This window comes from Centruroides vittatus, unplaced genomic scaffold (assembly GCF_030686945.1).
Source record: "Centruroides vittatus isolate TY-2023 unplaced genomic scaffold, ASM3068694v2 contig_459, whole genome shotgun sequence".
NCBI classification, from domain to species: Eukaryota; Metazoa; Arthropoda; class Arachnida; order Scorpiones; family Buthidae; genus Centruroides; species Centruroides vittatus.
Window position 1 is genome coordinate 2,142,259 of NW_027122255.1, and position 17,304 is coordinate 2,159,562.

General features: G+C 30.4%; 1 protein-coding gene across 3 annotated transcripts in view; it reads left to right on the forward strand.

The window, feature by feature from the left end:
* LOC136977455 (cyclin-D-binding Myb-like transcription factor 1) overlaps positions 1-17,304 on the forward strand; it is a 68,185-nt gene that overhangs the window by 44,371 nt on the left and 6,510 nt on the right. For all 3 annotated transcript variants that reach the window (XM_067272946.1, XM_067272947.1, XM_067272948.1), the window contains exons 9-12: positions 2,059-2,287; positions 7,465-7,533; positions 9,201-9,283; positions 16,910-17,119. In XM_067272946.1, coding sequence (XP_067129047.1) covers positions 2,059-2,287; positions 7,465-7,533; positions 9,201-9,283; positions 16,910-17,119 — 591 coding nt within the window. The remainder of the gene's footprint in view (positions 1-2,058; positions 2,288-7,464; positions 7,534-9,200; positions 9,284-16,909; positions 17,120-17,304) is intronic.

Below are 17,304 nucleotides of genomic sequence, written 5' to 3' on the forward strand. Positions count from 1 at the left end.
CCTATGCAGACCAGAATCCCCAAGCAATTGAAGAGAACTTAAACTTAATATTAGTTAAACTAAGTATCTATGTGGAAAATCATAACTTAAGTATAAATGAGAACAAAACAAAATACATCTGCCTGGTAAATAGAAATAAACTAGTAAATTTAGACCAAATACAAGAATTAATAACAAGTTAATCAAAGGTGAATAGCATAAAATATCTAAGTATCTAAATAGATGACAATCTCTGGTGGCACAATTATATAAATACTATTGCATTGGGCCTATCTAAGTTTACTGGAATACTTTAAAAAAATAATGAGATACCTAAACTTTAAGACTGTATTATATCGTATATGTATGGAACCTAAATTAAGATACAGCATTTCTATATGGGGTACAGCTTCAGAATTTCTTTTGAACCAGCTTCAAGTCACACAGAACAATCACATCAGAGCATTACATAAACTACCTTATAATTCTATCATCACTTTATATTAAAACTAGGATAACATTGACAAAGTATGTGTATTATATAAAAAACAAGTTCTTCTAGATAGTTTTAAATTAATTAAACTGCAAGAAAGAATCTTTTATTAGTAACCAGCTACCAACCTTCTAAATACAACTACAGATGGAAAAATAACCTGCTACTGCCAATATCCAAACACTGTTTCAGCTGAACCATGCCAATCTACCAAATGATATACAATTGGAATGCTCTAAAAGAAGAATACAAACATTTGAAAATCCATAAGCAATTTAAAGATGCTATCAACAGCTGCAATTCTGTTCAATTTTGTATGTTGATTGTTTTATTATTATTATTATTTTTTTCTTGTATGTTTTTATGGTGTAGTTGTATTTTGTTTTGGAAAAAAAAGGCTTATGGCCACAATGTCTTAAATAAATAAATAATAATAATAACATAACTGGTAATTTACTTACCCAGCTAACAGACATTATTAAATTATTGATTACAACTTTTAAATTAATAAATAAATTCTGTACAAGACAATGCTACCGACTGACATTAATATCAATTTTCATAACAGTTTAATTGAATTTAATTTAAAATGGCCTATAAATAATTTCATTGCTTTATTTATTATTGTGAGAAGCCAAGGTTTGAGGCTATTGCTCTGAACTTGTTGATCGGTGTCAGCCTGGTAAAGGCCTCTCAAGAGTCACTAGATGGCTAATTTGCTAGGAGGGCTATTTGTCGAGTGGGGAGGTTGCGGGTAAGTTGACAGGGTGTTTGGTTCTCCGAATAAAGACAGGTACACAGGTTAACAAAACAACACATTTAATATAAAAACAAAGTGGATTACAATATACAGCTAAGTACTTATATGCTAATAAACCGAGAGAGAGAGAGTTTACATAAAATTTACTGAATACCTCCTAAACAGTTCACTGTCAACAGGTCCGGCTTATACAAAGGTTGGGAAAACGATCATGGATCTTCGCAGCAGAAACATGGGAGTTAATATTGGTGATGTAGGTATTGGAGGGTGGAATGTTGTCAAAATATGTCCATGTCAACACTCGAGTTAGTCCTTTTTATTGTTTCCAAGCGTGGGAGTCAAATCAGGTGATTTTGATTTAGGTGGTTTAAGGTTAGGATATGTCATTGCATCGGCCAGAACCAGCCATATTGTTGATACTTTCTTGCCAGGTGTTCTAACTCTTTTTACCATATAAGGCAACAAATTTGAAGTTCTTAGACGTCACCATCGAGATGTTGTGACTCTTCTTTCCTCATAATTTAATCAATTTGACATTTTTCTCATTAATAACCATATGTTTAGAATTGTTCTCGACACTTATTCAAAACATTGTTAAAAATTGTCGATTTGTAGTTATTTGATTGTCTTTATCTATCGGTTGGAGGTCAATGGAAAGGCCAGCTGGTGTGAAAAGAAAGTGGTTTTTTTTCCACTTCCTAAATTAACTGCATATTAATTTTTAATTTAATTAATTTAACTAATTAATTGCACTTGGGATCTCACATTATGTATAATTGAGTTATAGTTTATTTTCTATTTTTTATTAATTATAATACAATTTTAGGTAAATGGCTTCCTGCTGAGGAGAGGAGATTAGCAGAAGCTGTGTATGAATTAGCCAGTGCGATACCAGGTGAAAGAATTACATCTGGTCTCTCTTGGGCTGCCGTTGCTGAGCGAGTAGGTACTAGATCTGAGAAACAATGTCGAACAAAATGGCTTAACTATTTAAATTGGAAGGAAGCTGGTGGAACAGAATGGACTCGAGAAGATTACATTTCTTTAATTTGTAGGTATGTAAATATCACTCATTGTAAGCCATTTCAGTTTTCAAAGAAACATCTTTTTGACAGATCTGATTGAAATATATTTTTCATGAAATTATGTTTCACAAAAGTGAATGTTACATATGTAATATTTATAACAAAATGTCTTCCTCAATTTTTTTTGTCCTACAGGCACACTAGAAGAGCCATGTTGGTTTGGCCCACAACTGGCTGGTGAGGGACTAGGAATAAGCTCACTCCTTGCTTTTTTTTTTTTTTTTTTACTTATATTCAAGTTTGGGTTTCCCAGAGTGGTAGGCTGATGCCATAATTGCCTCAGCCATTTGGCCAACAACAAAATGACTTCAAAACTTGTATTTTTAAGATTCTTATTAAAGTTGTTTTTATTATTGATAGAACATTTTCATGTACTGAATATGAAATTTGTAAAACTGAAAAATTTGAAATATTTTTCAAAAAAGTCATAAATTGAGTATAAACCAAACACTAATAGATCTTTAAAGATCTTGTGATTTCATATATTTTATATTTATAATTTATAAAATCTACAGAATTATTATCCAAAAATTCTGGCTGTGTTTGGCTTATATTTAGATATACTTTTATCATTGTTTATTTTATATAAGGTTCTAAATTAAGTATAGGACTCCCAATTTATTAATGTTATTTAAATTCATAACATTTCTTAAAGATGTCAGATAATTTCTTTTAAAACTGACTATAAATGAATGAATTATGAATGTTTTTTACTATATATGTTTTTCAATAATTAGGTCTTTTAACCACTGAATAGAACACACTATCAGGAGTTAATGAGTGAGAAAATATTAATGTAATTATAAAATGTCTTATATCTTTAATCTGTATCCTCTTTGATGTAAATATTGATTTAAGTTGGGCTAAATTTATATTTTTGAAGAATTCATCTGTAGTAATAATAATCCTTAATTCTTAAATTATCTAAAAGGTATTTTTCCTTTTGAAACAATCTACTATTTAAATTTTAAAATAAATTTATTAATATGACAGATTTTTGAAATAATTTAGAATAAAATATCTTTTTAATATTAAAAAAATATAGATTATATTAGGATTTGTATTTTATTAATAAGTAGAAAAAACAATATTTTATAATTTGCTTGATCTAAGTAACTGTCAACATTCTATTCCAATTTCTTTTACATTACGTACAGGTAACCCCCGTATAACACGGCACTTCTATAGCACGGATTCACTCTAACACATTTTGAGAATTGGGTAAAACTCTCGTACAACATGAAATGTAATAAAAACTATTAAAAGTGAACTTTATCTAATTTGAAAATAGGGAAATCCCTGTACAACAGTTCAATAAATGTGATAAAGCTTTTAAGTGCGAAAGATACCTCATTTTGACATTTTTCATTCGAGCATGTACGTACTATCAGATTTTCCTGCATAATTTTTGTGAACTATTAGTACTTAAGCACAGTATGTAAATTTTCTTTTTCCACCTTCTGTCCATACACATGGTCTTTCTCGAAACTTGTTTCTGTATTGCCAGATCTCGACACTTCTGCTTTTGATGTTGCCAGATGTTTTTCCCTTATTCCATACTTGCTTTATTCAGTCACTGGTTTTTAGGCATTGAACCACGCCTCTGACCATTGGGACAATCCACACCTTTACAAGTATACTTTAAGACTTTAATTGTGTCTCATTTTTGGCTATGTAGATTAAAAATTTTCAGTTAATAGTGCTTAGTGATGATGAAGAAAACATTATTTAATTTATATTAATATGTATCACTTCTTAAGAAAATTTTAATAAAGATATTTATCTTATTTATGAAAATATAATAGCATGTTTTTTAATTTTTGGAACCTAACTTCCCTTTTTGTACTAGTTCTTTGTTTTGTATAACATGGATTTGCATAACACAGCAATTTTTTGGAACATAATTCCCGTGTTATATGGGGGTTACCTGTATCATATTTTCGGGATTATAGGCTGCACAGAAAAACCAAATACTTATAAAACATTTTGTTTGATAATTGCATGGAAGTTAGGCCACAGTGAAAATGTTTAAAGTAATCCTAAACTTCCAATAGATGAATAATAATAGTGAGCTTTGTACTACTGAAAAAGGTTTTATTTAGTATCATTATATGGAAAACAAATATAATGTAATGTACACACAGCATGGTTTATTGTCAAATGAAGTGGCTGGATTTTTTTGTTAGTCAACCCAGAATTATAAGTAGGGAAGTTTTCATTTCATCACAGGTCTTCATGGAATCCATGATCAGTACTGACTTTAGGGTAAAAAATGTATGCATGCTGTACTTTTGGTACAGTTTATTCAGCTACTGAAGCATTATGCCTTTCAACATCCAGCCTTTCTTATTCAAAGCAACCATTACACCCATAGCCATTTTTTCCTTCATAAGGAAAAAAATGGCTATGGATGTAATGGTGGAGTTTTTCTTTTCAGTATTATCATTGGCCTCAGTTTTCCTCCCATTACATTACATTATGAAAGATTACGGCCATATACAAAGTGTTTATTTGGGGAAGAAAGGCGAGATGAGGGGAAGGGAAGAAGGAGGGTGAAAAGAAAGGAAGGATCTCTCTGAGCAGTGTATGTCAGTTACTGCTCCTTTATGTTTAATGTTGGTATGCAGTTTCTAGGCTGCAAATCTGCCCTTGAAGTGTCTAAAAGAAAACTTGAGTTGTAGAATACACCAATATGTAGTGCAGCTACATAAATGCTAGACAGAGAAAAGTGAATGCCAAGTGGCTATTAATGAAGATTTAAAACTAATACATTATGAGTCATAGCTAGCAAGCTCTAAGAGACAAAATAAGCTAACTAATTGGATGAAGAAAGAAACAATGAGCAAACAGTTAACTTAAATCTATCTCATAACCAGCTTAAAACTAACTTAACACCATCTATTATTAACTTATAACTAACTTATTACTAACTTATTACAAATGAATACAGGCAAGATCAACTTAGACAGACTAGAGCAGACAATGATAAAAGACTGTCAGTGTAATTTCTAAACATGGGGTGATTCTTTGGATCTTCAAAGTAAATATCAAGGGCAAGCTGCATACAGGGGTAGTAGTCTTAAATGGGAAAGATTCTTTTATCTATATCAAATTTCCTTGTGTTGGCAAGCAGAGCTAGACTAAGGGGAATCTTACCTTCCTTAATAATTTTGGCAACATCTGAGTTGCTATAATCTCACCAGGGCAAGTTGATGAGGTTCTTTTTCCAAATGATTTTCTTAATTTCTAAATCTGTCAGGATCAAATTTGACTTTACCAATAAAACATTCATGGGTGCAGTCCTATATACCTTGAAGATGTGAAGAGCAGCAACAGCAACTCTGGACAGTAAAACTTGTTTTCATGTAGACAGAATCTCTGCTTTCATCATTACAGTTCAGTTTTGTGGCATGTTAAATGTCAAAGCACTTTGTTCATATTAAAAATTTGATTTTCCTTTACTCTACTTTTTCATTTGTTATTTGGAGAAATGCATGAAAGCTTTTCACTTTTTCTTTCTGCCATCCTGGCAACTGTTGTCCAATGGTGGTCCTTGAACAAATGGAAAATTTGTGATGTCTCACAAAACTTGAATACCAGGATGGTCCTCCCATGAAATCTGCAATATTCATGTCTTTTGCCATGTGTGATGCTTGCATCCTGATCAAAACAGTGGAAACTGGCAATCCATCCTCAAATCAAGCTTTTATCCAGTTAGCAAAATCTGTTATCCAGTTAGCTATTCTAAAGCTGGCAATTTTGCTGGATAGACATGAAGAGTTTTCTTTTATAAAGGTATCTTTTATATTCAGCTTTTATTTTAACTCACCAGCAAACATTTTTTTCATTTGCATTAAATTTCCATGTGGCTGGTCAAAAACCTATAGTCTCTGCATGAAAAATAACTTTTCTCTTGAACTCTGCCATGTAGTTAAATTGCCAATTTTTTTTTTTTTTTTTTTTGTGAAATTGCTTTGTAGAGTGGCATCTATTAAAGACCAGACATTATTCAGACGAGAAAAGAAGTGACCAATAAGAATTGGGTTAGATGTCAAGGTGAATAGGGCTTTAGCCCACCTGACTTCCCTGAAATTTGAGTTGTATCTAATTTTGACGTGTACAAACTTTGTGACCTGAGAATTGAAGGAACATTGGAAAACTCTAGAACAGTTGCTAATTAAATTCATTAGGTCCAGATGATGTAACTGACATATATTTGATGTCTTTCTCTCCCTCTTTCACGACCAGTAGTCATGGGGGGAGTAATTTACATGATTGTCTTAAAAGCTAAAAACTGTATTTCTCACACATGGGCCACAGTTTTACAAAGGAGTTTGCAGACTAATACATGAAATTGAACCCAAACTCAAATGCAGCCCAGGTGGCATGATTGACTTTAAGGCAATCAACAGCACTTAAATGTTTTATTGTTTGTTAGGCCACATTTATCTTATAACTTTGAAATTTGCAATTGGATTGCAATTTGAAAAGATTTTAAAGATTATAGACTTATAAATTTCCACTGTTGTCCATTTGTCTATTGGTCTGTCTTTCCTTAATCTTGAGAACAAAGTTAGGTAGATGAAAGACAAGCTCAGATAGGGAAACCTTAAAGGCAGGAGGCCCGATTAACTATATACAAACTTCCAATGCAAACCAGAAGCTATGTTATTTCAGTTTAAAGTAAAATGTTTTTTAATGTCATATTGTCGATTTTTAATGAAAAACTGTTTCTATCTTCATGTTGTGACTAAACTGACTCAAAATTATTTGTATGATCATGCTTATTTGAATAAGAATTTTTAGTTCTTATTTGAATAAGAAAAGTATGATGTACAGGGGCAAGTCACTAATTTGAGATGGAGAACATATATTTTAAATTAAAAATATGAATAAATTTTTGCAGCCCAGCATTGTGATGCTGTCACAATAAATAAATGTTCATTTTTCTTTGATAAGCCATGGCTTAATCTCCTGAAAATACTGTACTCATAATAATCTGATGATGATGATAATGTAATCATTTTTTATTTATCTAGTTTAAAATTTATAGAACATGTTATATTATTTAAAATTATTAGTTTTAAACATACAATATGAAATTATAAGCTAATATAAATATTTTAAATGTCAAACAATGTTTTCAGAGTATATGGATTAAATGTAAATGATGAGAATATGATTGATTGGGCTGAATTAGCTAAAGGATGGGCAAGGTATAAATTATATTTATTAAAATTGCATTCTTTTAATTTAAGATTTTAAATATAAATTTTTTAAATTAAAATATTTATAAATTATATATAGTTATTATATACAGTTTGGTCATAATTAAAGTTGTCCTATTCAGAGGAATCTGTAACTCCAACCATTTTGCACCAATGTTTCACTGACAACCAGGTGATTAGTTGTCAGTTTCTGACTATTTGGCCATACATTCTCTGGATCTGAATACATGTGATTTCTGGTTGTGGAGCCATTTAAAGAATATGTTTTATCATGGTAATGTTGCAGCATTGACAGACAAAGGACAGTACTGCATTACAGTGTGAAGCATTGTAGGGAAACAGTTGCAGTCAGCCATTGAACATACTGTGCATTATCTTCAAATTTTACACCTAAATAATTTGGAATACATTAAACAACATTACTGCATTGCTAAGCAATTTGTACAGCACATACTGATATGATCCCATATGAATGAATAAAGGCTTTTTCATTGTGTTCCTGTTGTTTTGTTTTTCAGCACCATTTAACCTGTAGTGAACAATTTTGGAACTAAAATTTTTTTGCAGAATCCTTTCCTGAGTTCTTTGAATTCTGCGTACACAAATTTTGGTATCAGTTGGCTTATTGGTTGGAGCTGGAGAGTCCTCTGAATACGACAACTTTAATTATGATTATCTAGTACTTTAAAAAATATATAAAATTAATATTTAATTAATGTTTATCTAATTGTTTATTTTAAAAATGTATCCAGTAATATATAAAAATAAATTCTTCTCTTTCTGAAAGTGAAAAATTAATTTTTATATTAATTCTATTATTGCATAAATTTTTTATGCTTGGATAAAAAATTTATCAAATCAAATTCAGCTTCCAAAATTTAATCTTTAATTTAATTTCATGAGTGACTTAAAACTATGAAAGTGAATTTTTAGTTGAATTTAACATTTGAACTCTGAAGCATTTGAAGTTAGAGTCGTTTGAAGTATGAGATACCACTGTAGTTCAAACTGTTTCTTCTTGTAATTTCAGTTTATGTACTGAACCTATGAGAAGTAAAACAGCACATTAATGAATTTTCAAGAACAGATTGGAAAAAACTATTATCTTGTAGCTAGTTATGATATGATCAGAATTGTGAGGAAATATATATATCCATTCAATATGTTTTTAGGACTATTCTAATCAGCCTGCTATATATACAAATTATAAATTTAATTTTTTATTTATAGATCAAAATAGTGATATTGAGTGTAGCTTTTCTAATGAACTTTTTCAGTTGAAATATTCTAAAAGAAATAAGATTCTTTCTAATCAATTTATTCTGCCAAATGGTTGAAAACAGAAAACATACTTTATTTTTTTGAAAGTAATTGTTATAATTTGTACCTTTGACAGTCATATATTTCTACTTGTTTGCTATATGTAATCAGTAAATATCTTTTTATTAGAAATAAATAATGAAACTCTTTTCTTTAAGAATGTGCATGTAAAAAATTTTATTTGGAAATATTAGAACTATTTTAGATTTATGGAAAAGTAGATTTTAGATTTTTTGAAATAGTAGAAATTCTCTGAATGAGAGAGATTTTATTTTAGAGAGTTTTTTTTTTTTTAAGTTTCTTTGATATACTAATATAATAAAATTTTATAACAGTGTTCGATCACCACAGTGGCTGAGAGGGAAATGGTGGAGTTTGAAACGACATGTACCCAATGCCATTACTCTCCCTTTCCGTGGTAAATATTTTTTATTCTTTTTATATTTTAATAAATAAATAAAAAATTATCACAATGGATTTATATATAAATCTGTTTTGTAAAGTATTCATATCACAAAACAAATGTTTATTCTGATACCTACATTTTGTTAATTTTATATTATTATTTATTTAACCCTTTCCATGCGGTTATACGCCTTTACGTGTATGTCATGTGACTTGCCGTTAATTCGTGATGCAGCATATGCCTTTCGGCGTAATTAATCAAAAAATTCAATTATTTTGCGTTATATTCGATTTTCCAGCGATCTTAGCTTTGATTCGCTATTCTGTAGGTCGATTGACTTTGTTTAAGCCAAAAAGTGTTTTGTGACCACCCCTGGGCCATAAATATTTCAGTAAAATAGACCCTCTCCCTGCCAAGTAATTAGAGACATAGTGTAAATAATGGCAATAACTTCTCCCCCGCTCTAGCTACAGAGCTGTGGTTTCTTTTATTTAAAAGAAGACAGATGAATCTAACTAACAAATGTACAAGTTTAGCAATTTTCTGTAAATTAATTATTTTTTTCTTTTGTTCGGAAGCTTCAAATTTTAATATTAGTTTAAATTTCTATTAAACTAAAAATTAAACAATCGTAAACTGTAATATGTTCTTAATCAAATGCAAAAAACAGATTAAACATAGCGCGATTTTAAAGCGAAATATCGCAATTTAAAAATTATCCAAAAACTGCAAAAAATGCGCCGCATGACGAATTCCACTCAATTATTTGCTGTAGATCGCCAGCATGGAAAGGGTTAAATTTGTTTTCATAAATAAAAAATTTAAAAATACAAGTTATTTTTTTTTAATAATAATAATTTATTTGACATATAATTAAATACAATATCAAAGGGGGAAAGAAGAAAACAGAAAATTCTTTTTAACTCAAACCATCTACTTTTTTTAACATCTTATTAAATTTTAACAAATCCAAAATATTGGAGTTAGAACTACCATGTAACATTCTTAAGTATTCCCCATCCATATCATTTTCACAATTGCTAAACATATGGAAGCACCAGTCACTATAACTACAGATCTTGTTGCAGATTATACACACCAAAGCACTTCTTGACATAAAACAATTTAACTGCAGTCTTGCAATCTGTTTTTCATCGCAATAGAGATTCCAACATCCCTTAAATAACCTGCCATGCCAAAATCAGGCTTAATCACATGAAATTAATGTAATAATCCAGAACTATTCAACACATTCTTCATCTCCTGTAGTTCCAGTTCTATACATCTCAATACTATGGACAGTATTCGTTCTTTCCATCTATCAATTTGTTTCTCGGTAACCCTATCGCCAAATCCCAGCCGCTCCAGACAGTTTTTGAAATCCAGCCACCATGAGTTACTCTCCACTTTTATCCATATTCTTTCCATACTGATTCTAGGTAGCCTATCCCTATGTAGTTCCAATATTCTTACATAATATTTCAGAACTGCTTTTATAAAAAAGATTTTCAGTGGTATCTGTCTAGTTTCCCATAAAACAGCCACATTCGATGCATGAAATCTGAGGCCCAACTTTTTCTTCAAAAATTCTCTATGAATTAACTCATATTGACATTAGCCAAACCCCAGACCTGAGCACCATAGGACATAATGGATTTAACTGTTGAATTAAATAACCTGAAATGTGGAGAATACGAGGTCAGCCCTGGGATATTAACAATTTTACATAATTTCACCAAAGTACCTTCAGCTTTCCTTGCAGTAATCTCAAAGTGGTCTTTCATATTAAGATTATATTTTAGCCAAAGGCCCAGGTACTTATATTTTTCAACTATTTCAATCTCTTGTTTATCCAAAAACCAATTAAACTTACTTGATCTTTTACTATCATTTTGAAAAACCATTATCTTAGTTTTTTTAATATTAATCTGCAAGTCCATCTCAGTTAAGAAACTCAGAAGACCATCAATTGTCAACTGTAATTCAAACAGGCTGTCAGCCACAATCACCACATCATCTGCATACAACAGACAGAATCTTGATATAAGTATTATTTTCTAACCATAAGCCATTAAATCTTGAAATCTCATTCAATCTATTTACCAAACAATCAATATATAAAGTAAACAGTAATGGACTCAGTGGGCTAACCCTGCCATACTCCTTTGTTACAGTAGAAGGATTCAGAAGAAGTACCATTAACCAGCAGAAATGCTGATGTATTCATGTACATCGATCTTAATAAATTCAATATTTTATAGCTTAACCTCAAAATAGCAAGCCTCCTCCATAATTTCAGATGATTCACTGAGTCAAATGCAGCCCAGAAATCCACAAAACAAGTATATACTTTTTGGTGGTTTTTGACTAGCCTTTTTTTTAATAAATTCCACAAAACAAAAATATGGTCGCTGTGGAATAACCTTGACAGAAACCTGCTTGCATCTCTGACAGAATAAGCTCACTCTGTCCAAAACAATAACATAGGATTGTTGAAAAGATTTTGCTATCAGTGTTTAACAATACGATTCCTCTGTAATTGCTTGTATTGTTTACATCTCCTGATTTAAAAATGGGAAATATTCTCTCCATTTTCCAGCTGTCAGGGTAAATTCCAGTTACCAGGACTTCATTAAAAATATCCAACAGCTTCTGTTGCAATTGCTTGTCTACCAGTTTCCAACATTCTGTCAGAATACCATCTGGGCCAGCTGCTTTACCTGACCTTGCCTCACTCAGAGCAATATCTAGTTCTTTGAGAGAAATATGCTTGTCAAGATAACTTACAAATATCATCTCCAAACAAATAATTTTCTTATTTAGGTTATCACTAGACAATAAACTTTTAAAGTGCATAAGCAATTCAGTTTTAATTTCCTCTTGAATACAGAATTTACTTATACCTTCTAATTTACGAATACATTCCCAAAGCATTTGACTTGACATACACTTTGAAAGCAGTTGATAAAACTGGTCAAATATTCCTGTTTCTTACTTTTACAAAGCACTCTGAAATTTTGCTTTGATAATAAATATTCTTCCAATATCCAATACTCTCCAAGTCTCCTCCATTTCCTGAGCTTATTTTTCACATTAACCTTTTGTTCTAAGCACTCATCATCGAACCACTCTGAATTATACCTGGAGAAGCATTTAACTCCTTTTTCTCTGTGTCTAAATTTCTCCATTATACCAAACACCATGACAATAAGTTCATTTAATTTGCTCATCCTATCATCGAATTGCCTGTCCCAACAAATACCCTTGTGTTTCACTGACAAATGCCTCCTGCCATTCATTCTTCCATCGTCTATTAAACTGGACCGGTTGTCTATGATAGCGCTTTTTTTCAACCCTTTGGCAGAAACTTTATGCAGCATCATATGATCAGATTCAATACAGTCATCTATACTCAAATACAATAATTTCTAGTGATGCCACGAATAATGATTTTGCCGAATACTGAATATTTGGCTATGCTCTCGGCTGAAGCACTGAATATTCGATAGCTGAATGTTCGGCAAAGTATGTGTACATTTTGCGGGTGACAAGTTACAACCTGTCTCATTGCGGTGCGACGCCGCGGGCGCATTTGTTTTATTTGCAAGTAGATTGTGTCACAACATGCATTATGTTCATTATTACATCAAATTGTGTTACTAATAATCCTTATGACTATTAGTAACACAATTTGAGCTTGCAACGCAAGTTGAGCTTGAAACATGGTTCAACTTTAATGAGAATGACAAATATCTGGTTGCCACTTTTCTTGATCTGCGTTTCAAAGCCAGTTTCCTGGATTAGTTCAAACGCAAAGAGCAAAACAAAAAGTTCTTTTAGAAGCTCTGAAAATTAGTTGTGATGAGTCTACTAGTACCGATGAGGATTCTTCTCCACTTCGTAAGAAAAGAAATAGCAGTGAAAATGATAAAATCATTGAAATACACGACAGTTTCTGGAACTGTTTTGAGGAAGTCGCTACAGAAAATATGCAAAATGATGAGGATGTGGAGAAGAAAAGTGCTATTGCAAATGAGATTGATTTTTATATGAAAACTGTTCACCTAGATCGGACGTCTCAGACCTTTACAAGTGGTGGTCAGCAAATGCAAAACAGTATCCAAGCCTGACAGAATTTGGTAAGATTTATCTATTGTCTCCCGGCAGTAGTGTATATAGTGAGAGGCTATTTTCAGAAGCAGGTATAGTTTATGAGGAAAAGTACAATCGTTTGCTATCAACAAATGCTGAAAAAATTGTTTTCATTCATCACAACTTACCACTGATAGATTTTAAGTATTAAATGTAATAATTTGTGATTAAAATAAATACATTTTTGAGTAATATGTGCATTTTTTTCCCATAATTTGGTATTCGGTATTCAGCCGAATGTTGCGTATTATTCGGCCGAATACCGAATATTAAAAAATAGCCAAATAGGCCAAATACTGAATAGTAGCCGAATATTCATGGCATCACTAGTTTATACACAAATAATCAATGTGAGATAAAAGTATATTTTTTTACCCAATTTTACCCATACAATTTTACCCAAATGTGAGATAAAAGTATATTTTTTCTGTACATCCTCCTTAACTTGACCATTCACAATCATCAAACCTTTTGCTTGACATACTTCCACTAACTTCATACCTATCTTATTGATACATTTGTCTTCTGAGCTCTGATAAACACTATAATCCAACAAGGGGAAAACACTACCTCCCCACTCCATTTCATTCAAAGTTCCAATTCTTCCATTAAAATCACTCAATAAATATATTTCTTCATTATGAAAAGAATCAAACAATGACTCAAGTAACTTATAACATTTAACGTAAACTTCTATTCTAATATAAACAAAAATAAACTTTATATTTTTCCAATGTACTTCAAGTAACCAATCTTTAAAGGGACAAACCACCACATCTTTCAATTCTTTATCAATCATTAGTACCAACCCCCCCTCTTTTTTGCTCTTTGTCAGATATACAAGTAGCATTAATCTTATAAAATTCATATGCATTACTTACATCTGTCGGAGGCTTTCTCAAATCCAATTCACTTAACCAGGTTTTCATTCAACAATAGATATGAAACTCTCTCACAATGTTCCAGTACTCCATTTCATATTCCTTCTTCCATCCGTTCATGTTCCAACTGAGAACTTTTAGTGAATCTTGCTTACTCCTAAAAAAGAATTACTGACACATCCATCCTCATCTTTATCCCTGCCAACCTTACGAGAGTTTTCATTTATCACCAATTTATCACCTTTGAAATATGCAATTTTCTCCTCCTTTTTGGCCTGTCTTAAATTGCCCATCTGTTCTTTTCTCTTCTCTCTACATTCAACAGAAAGGTCCTCCCTTATGCATACTGCCTTCCTCCAATCAGAAACATCCAATTTGGTACAATTATTCTTCCAACTACTCAATATTTCTCTTTTTGCTTCCATGGAAATGCAGGTAACCAAAACCATTGCATTATTTTCGGTATTTTTTGTAAGTCTAACACAGTCAAGAAGGACATTCGATAAACTGACAACTTCCCGAATTAACCTTGATACTGTATCTAAAAGATTTTCCCTGTTATTCCTTTCCACATTAAACAATACCAAATTTCTTTTCCTTAAATTACTTTCAAGTGTGTTAACTCTTTTGTTTAGAGTAGTGATAATTTGCATATTGTTAGTCATTTCCGCAGTCTTCAACGAATTCTAATTTATTAATTTTCTCCGTCAATATATTAATCTTATCGTTCATTTCCACAAAATTGTCTTTTACTAAACGCACTTCCGTCTCTATTTTTAATTCTATAGCATCCTTCATTTCACTCAACATACCTCTTATCTCTTCTAAAAATAATTCTTGATCCAAATTCTTTCTAGTGTCTCTCACTTTAACAGCACTTCCAGTGGTACAGGATCACAAACATTTACCTGGTGGTATTCTTGATAACAGCACTCTTCTTAAAAGCTACTTCTTTTTCTTTGGCACTATCCCGATTCACACCTACAACAGTTATTATTATTCTGCATTTTTATTTATTTGTTTTCCTTATTATTTTGAGTCTTATCAAAATAAATGTTAATTGCACATGTTTTTTAGACATTCTTCAATTGCTATAAATGTATTTAAAACAATAAATAATTGCAATTTTTAATAATATTTTGGATCAACTTCAGTTATGTTTCATAGAAATATTCACATTAAAAGGAATTAGTTAACATTTTGAATATATTTATTATGGAATCATATCATCTAGAAATCTTTGTGTATATAGAAATGTGATTTATCTATAAACTAAAGAATGAAATCAAAATTATATATGCAAAAGATGATAATATATGTACCTTTCTTCAAATAAAAATTTAAATATTTAATAGAACTTTTTAGTGTTGATGCCATAACATGATAGACTAACGTGTGACAGTTTCAAGTAATGTATATGGTATAACAACATTGAAGCTATTTTGCTTTATTATTTATATTTTAACAATTTCAAAGTACATAATATCAGTGAGTGAAAAAATGGAGTAATTTATCAACATCAATAACTACCATTCTTTTTGTTATTCTTGAAATAATACTTTCTAATAAAAATGTTATGGTTTAAAAGTTGGAACACAAACTTAGTATTTAAAAATAACATGCACTTTATATATCAAAATATTTAAGTAATCTCTTTTATAATTCATATATACTTCAAACATCATATTGATAAAGTAATAAAATCTCTCACAATATGCCGAGGAATCCTTCGGAGATTCTGTAAAACTATATCACATAAACTCATATTACACTCAGTTTTCTTTTCTAATTTTCAATAGTTGATTACTGTCTTCCAATCTGGTCTATGGCTGCTCCATCTCTGATTTCCAAACTTTTGCACAAACTTGATAAATCATATTTATTTTTAAATAAATTATGTAACTTTTCACAAACTCGTAATCCCACTGTTGCCCATATATGCATTAATCTTCCCAAATGTAAAGTTTTGGAAGATTGATGCATATACGGGGAACATATAAAATATTTTGAGTGTATCCTTTTGTTTTATAAATATTTTAATGGTTTATTAAGCCCTCACTTGTTTTATCTAAAAATACCTGTGATTCTTCTTGTGATTTTCCTCATCTGCATTTAACAATATCACACATCTATTTTTTATTGTATTACTGAAATTATAAAACCAGTAAAACATTTACTGCATGAAAGTCTCGTCCATTTTAAAAGAAAATGTAAAAATATTTTATATTTAAATTTTATTTTATTTTAAGTCTTTGCTAAAAGTACATACTAAATGTAGTATGTTCTTAACTATGTTATAAGATCTTTTTTTTTATTTTTTTTTAATCCTTTTATTATAATGTTGGTATGTAGTATTTGCTTGATCTTTACTGTCTTTATATATATATTGGATTATTATGTTTTTAATTTTATTGTCTTTGCTATATTTTTTTAATAAATTTTTAAAATTTTTCATACATTAATGCATTAACATATATTGCATTATTTCGTAAATCATGTTTTTTATTCTTTGTTAATTTGAGGAATATCTTTTGTTTGCTGACAGTTCCTAATTATATATTAAATAATTAAATAAATAAATATTCAAAGGTTTGTTTTCTTTCAGATATATGTGATTATTTGTATCAGCATTATGTTCAAAAAATTAGGTTAAAAGATGAATCCACTTCAACGTCGGAAAATGTTTCCAGTCTGCATTCTCATCCTCAGGCTCATTTAACAGGTCATACACCTACATCTATCTTATGCAGTCCAACAGATTCTATATCTAGTCCTTTAGAAATGGAAGGAGCTATTTCAACTGCTGCTATACGAGGTAAGATCATAAAATTTGATATAATAATTTTGATACAGGAATAAAAATTTGTTTGGGTTTTGCTAAAACAAATAATTACATTTCGAAACCAATATATATATATATTGTTTTTGAATTGTAATTATTAAATTATAATTTTGTAATGATGACAGAATTCATTATATATATATATATATATATATTAT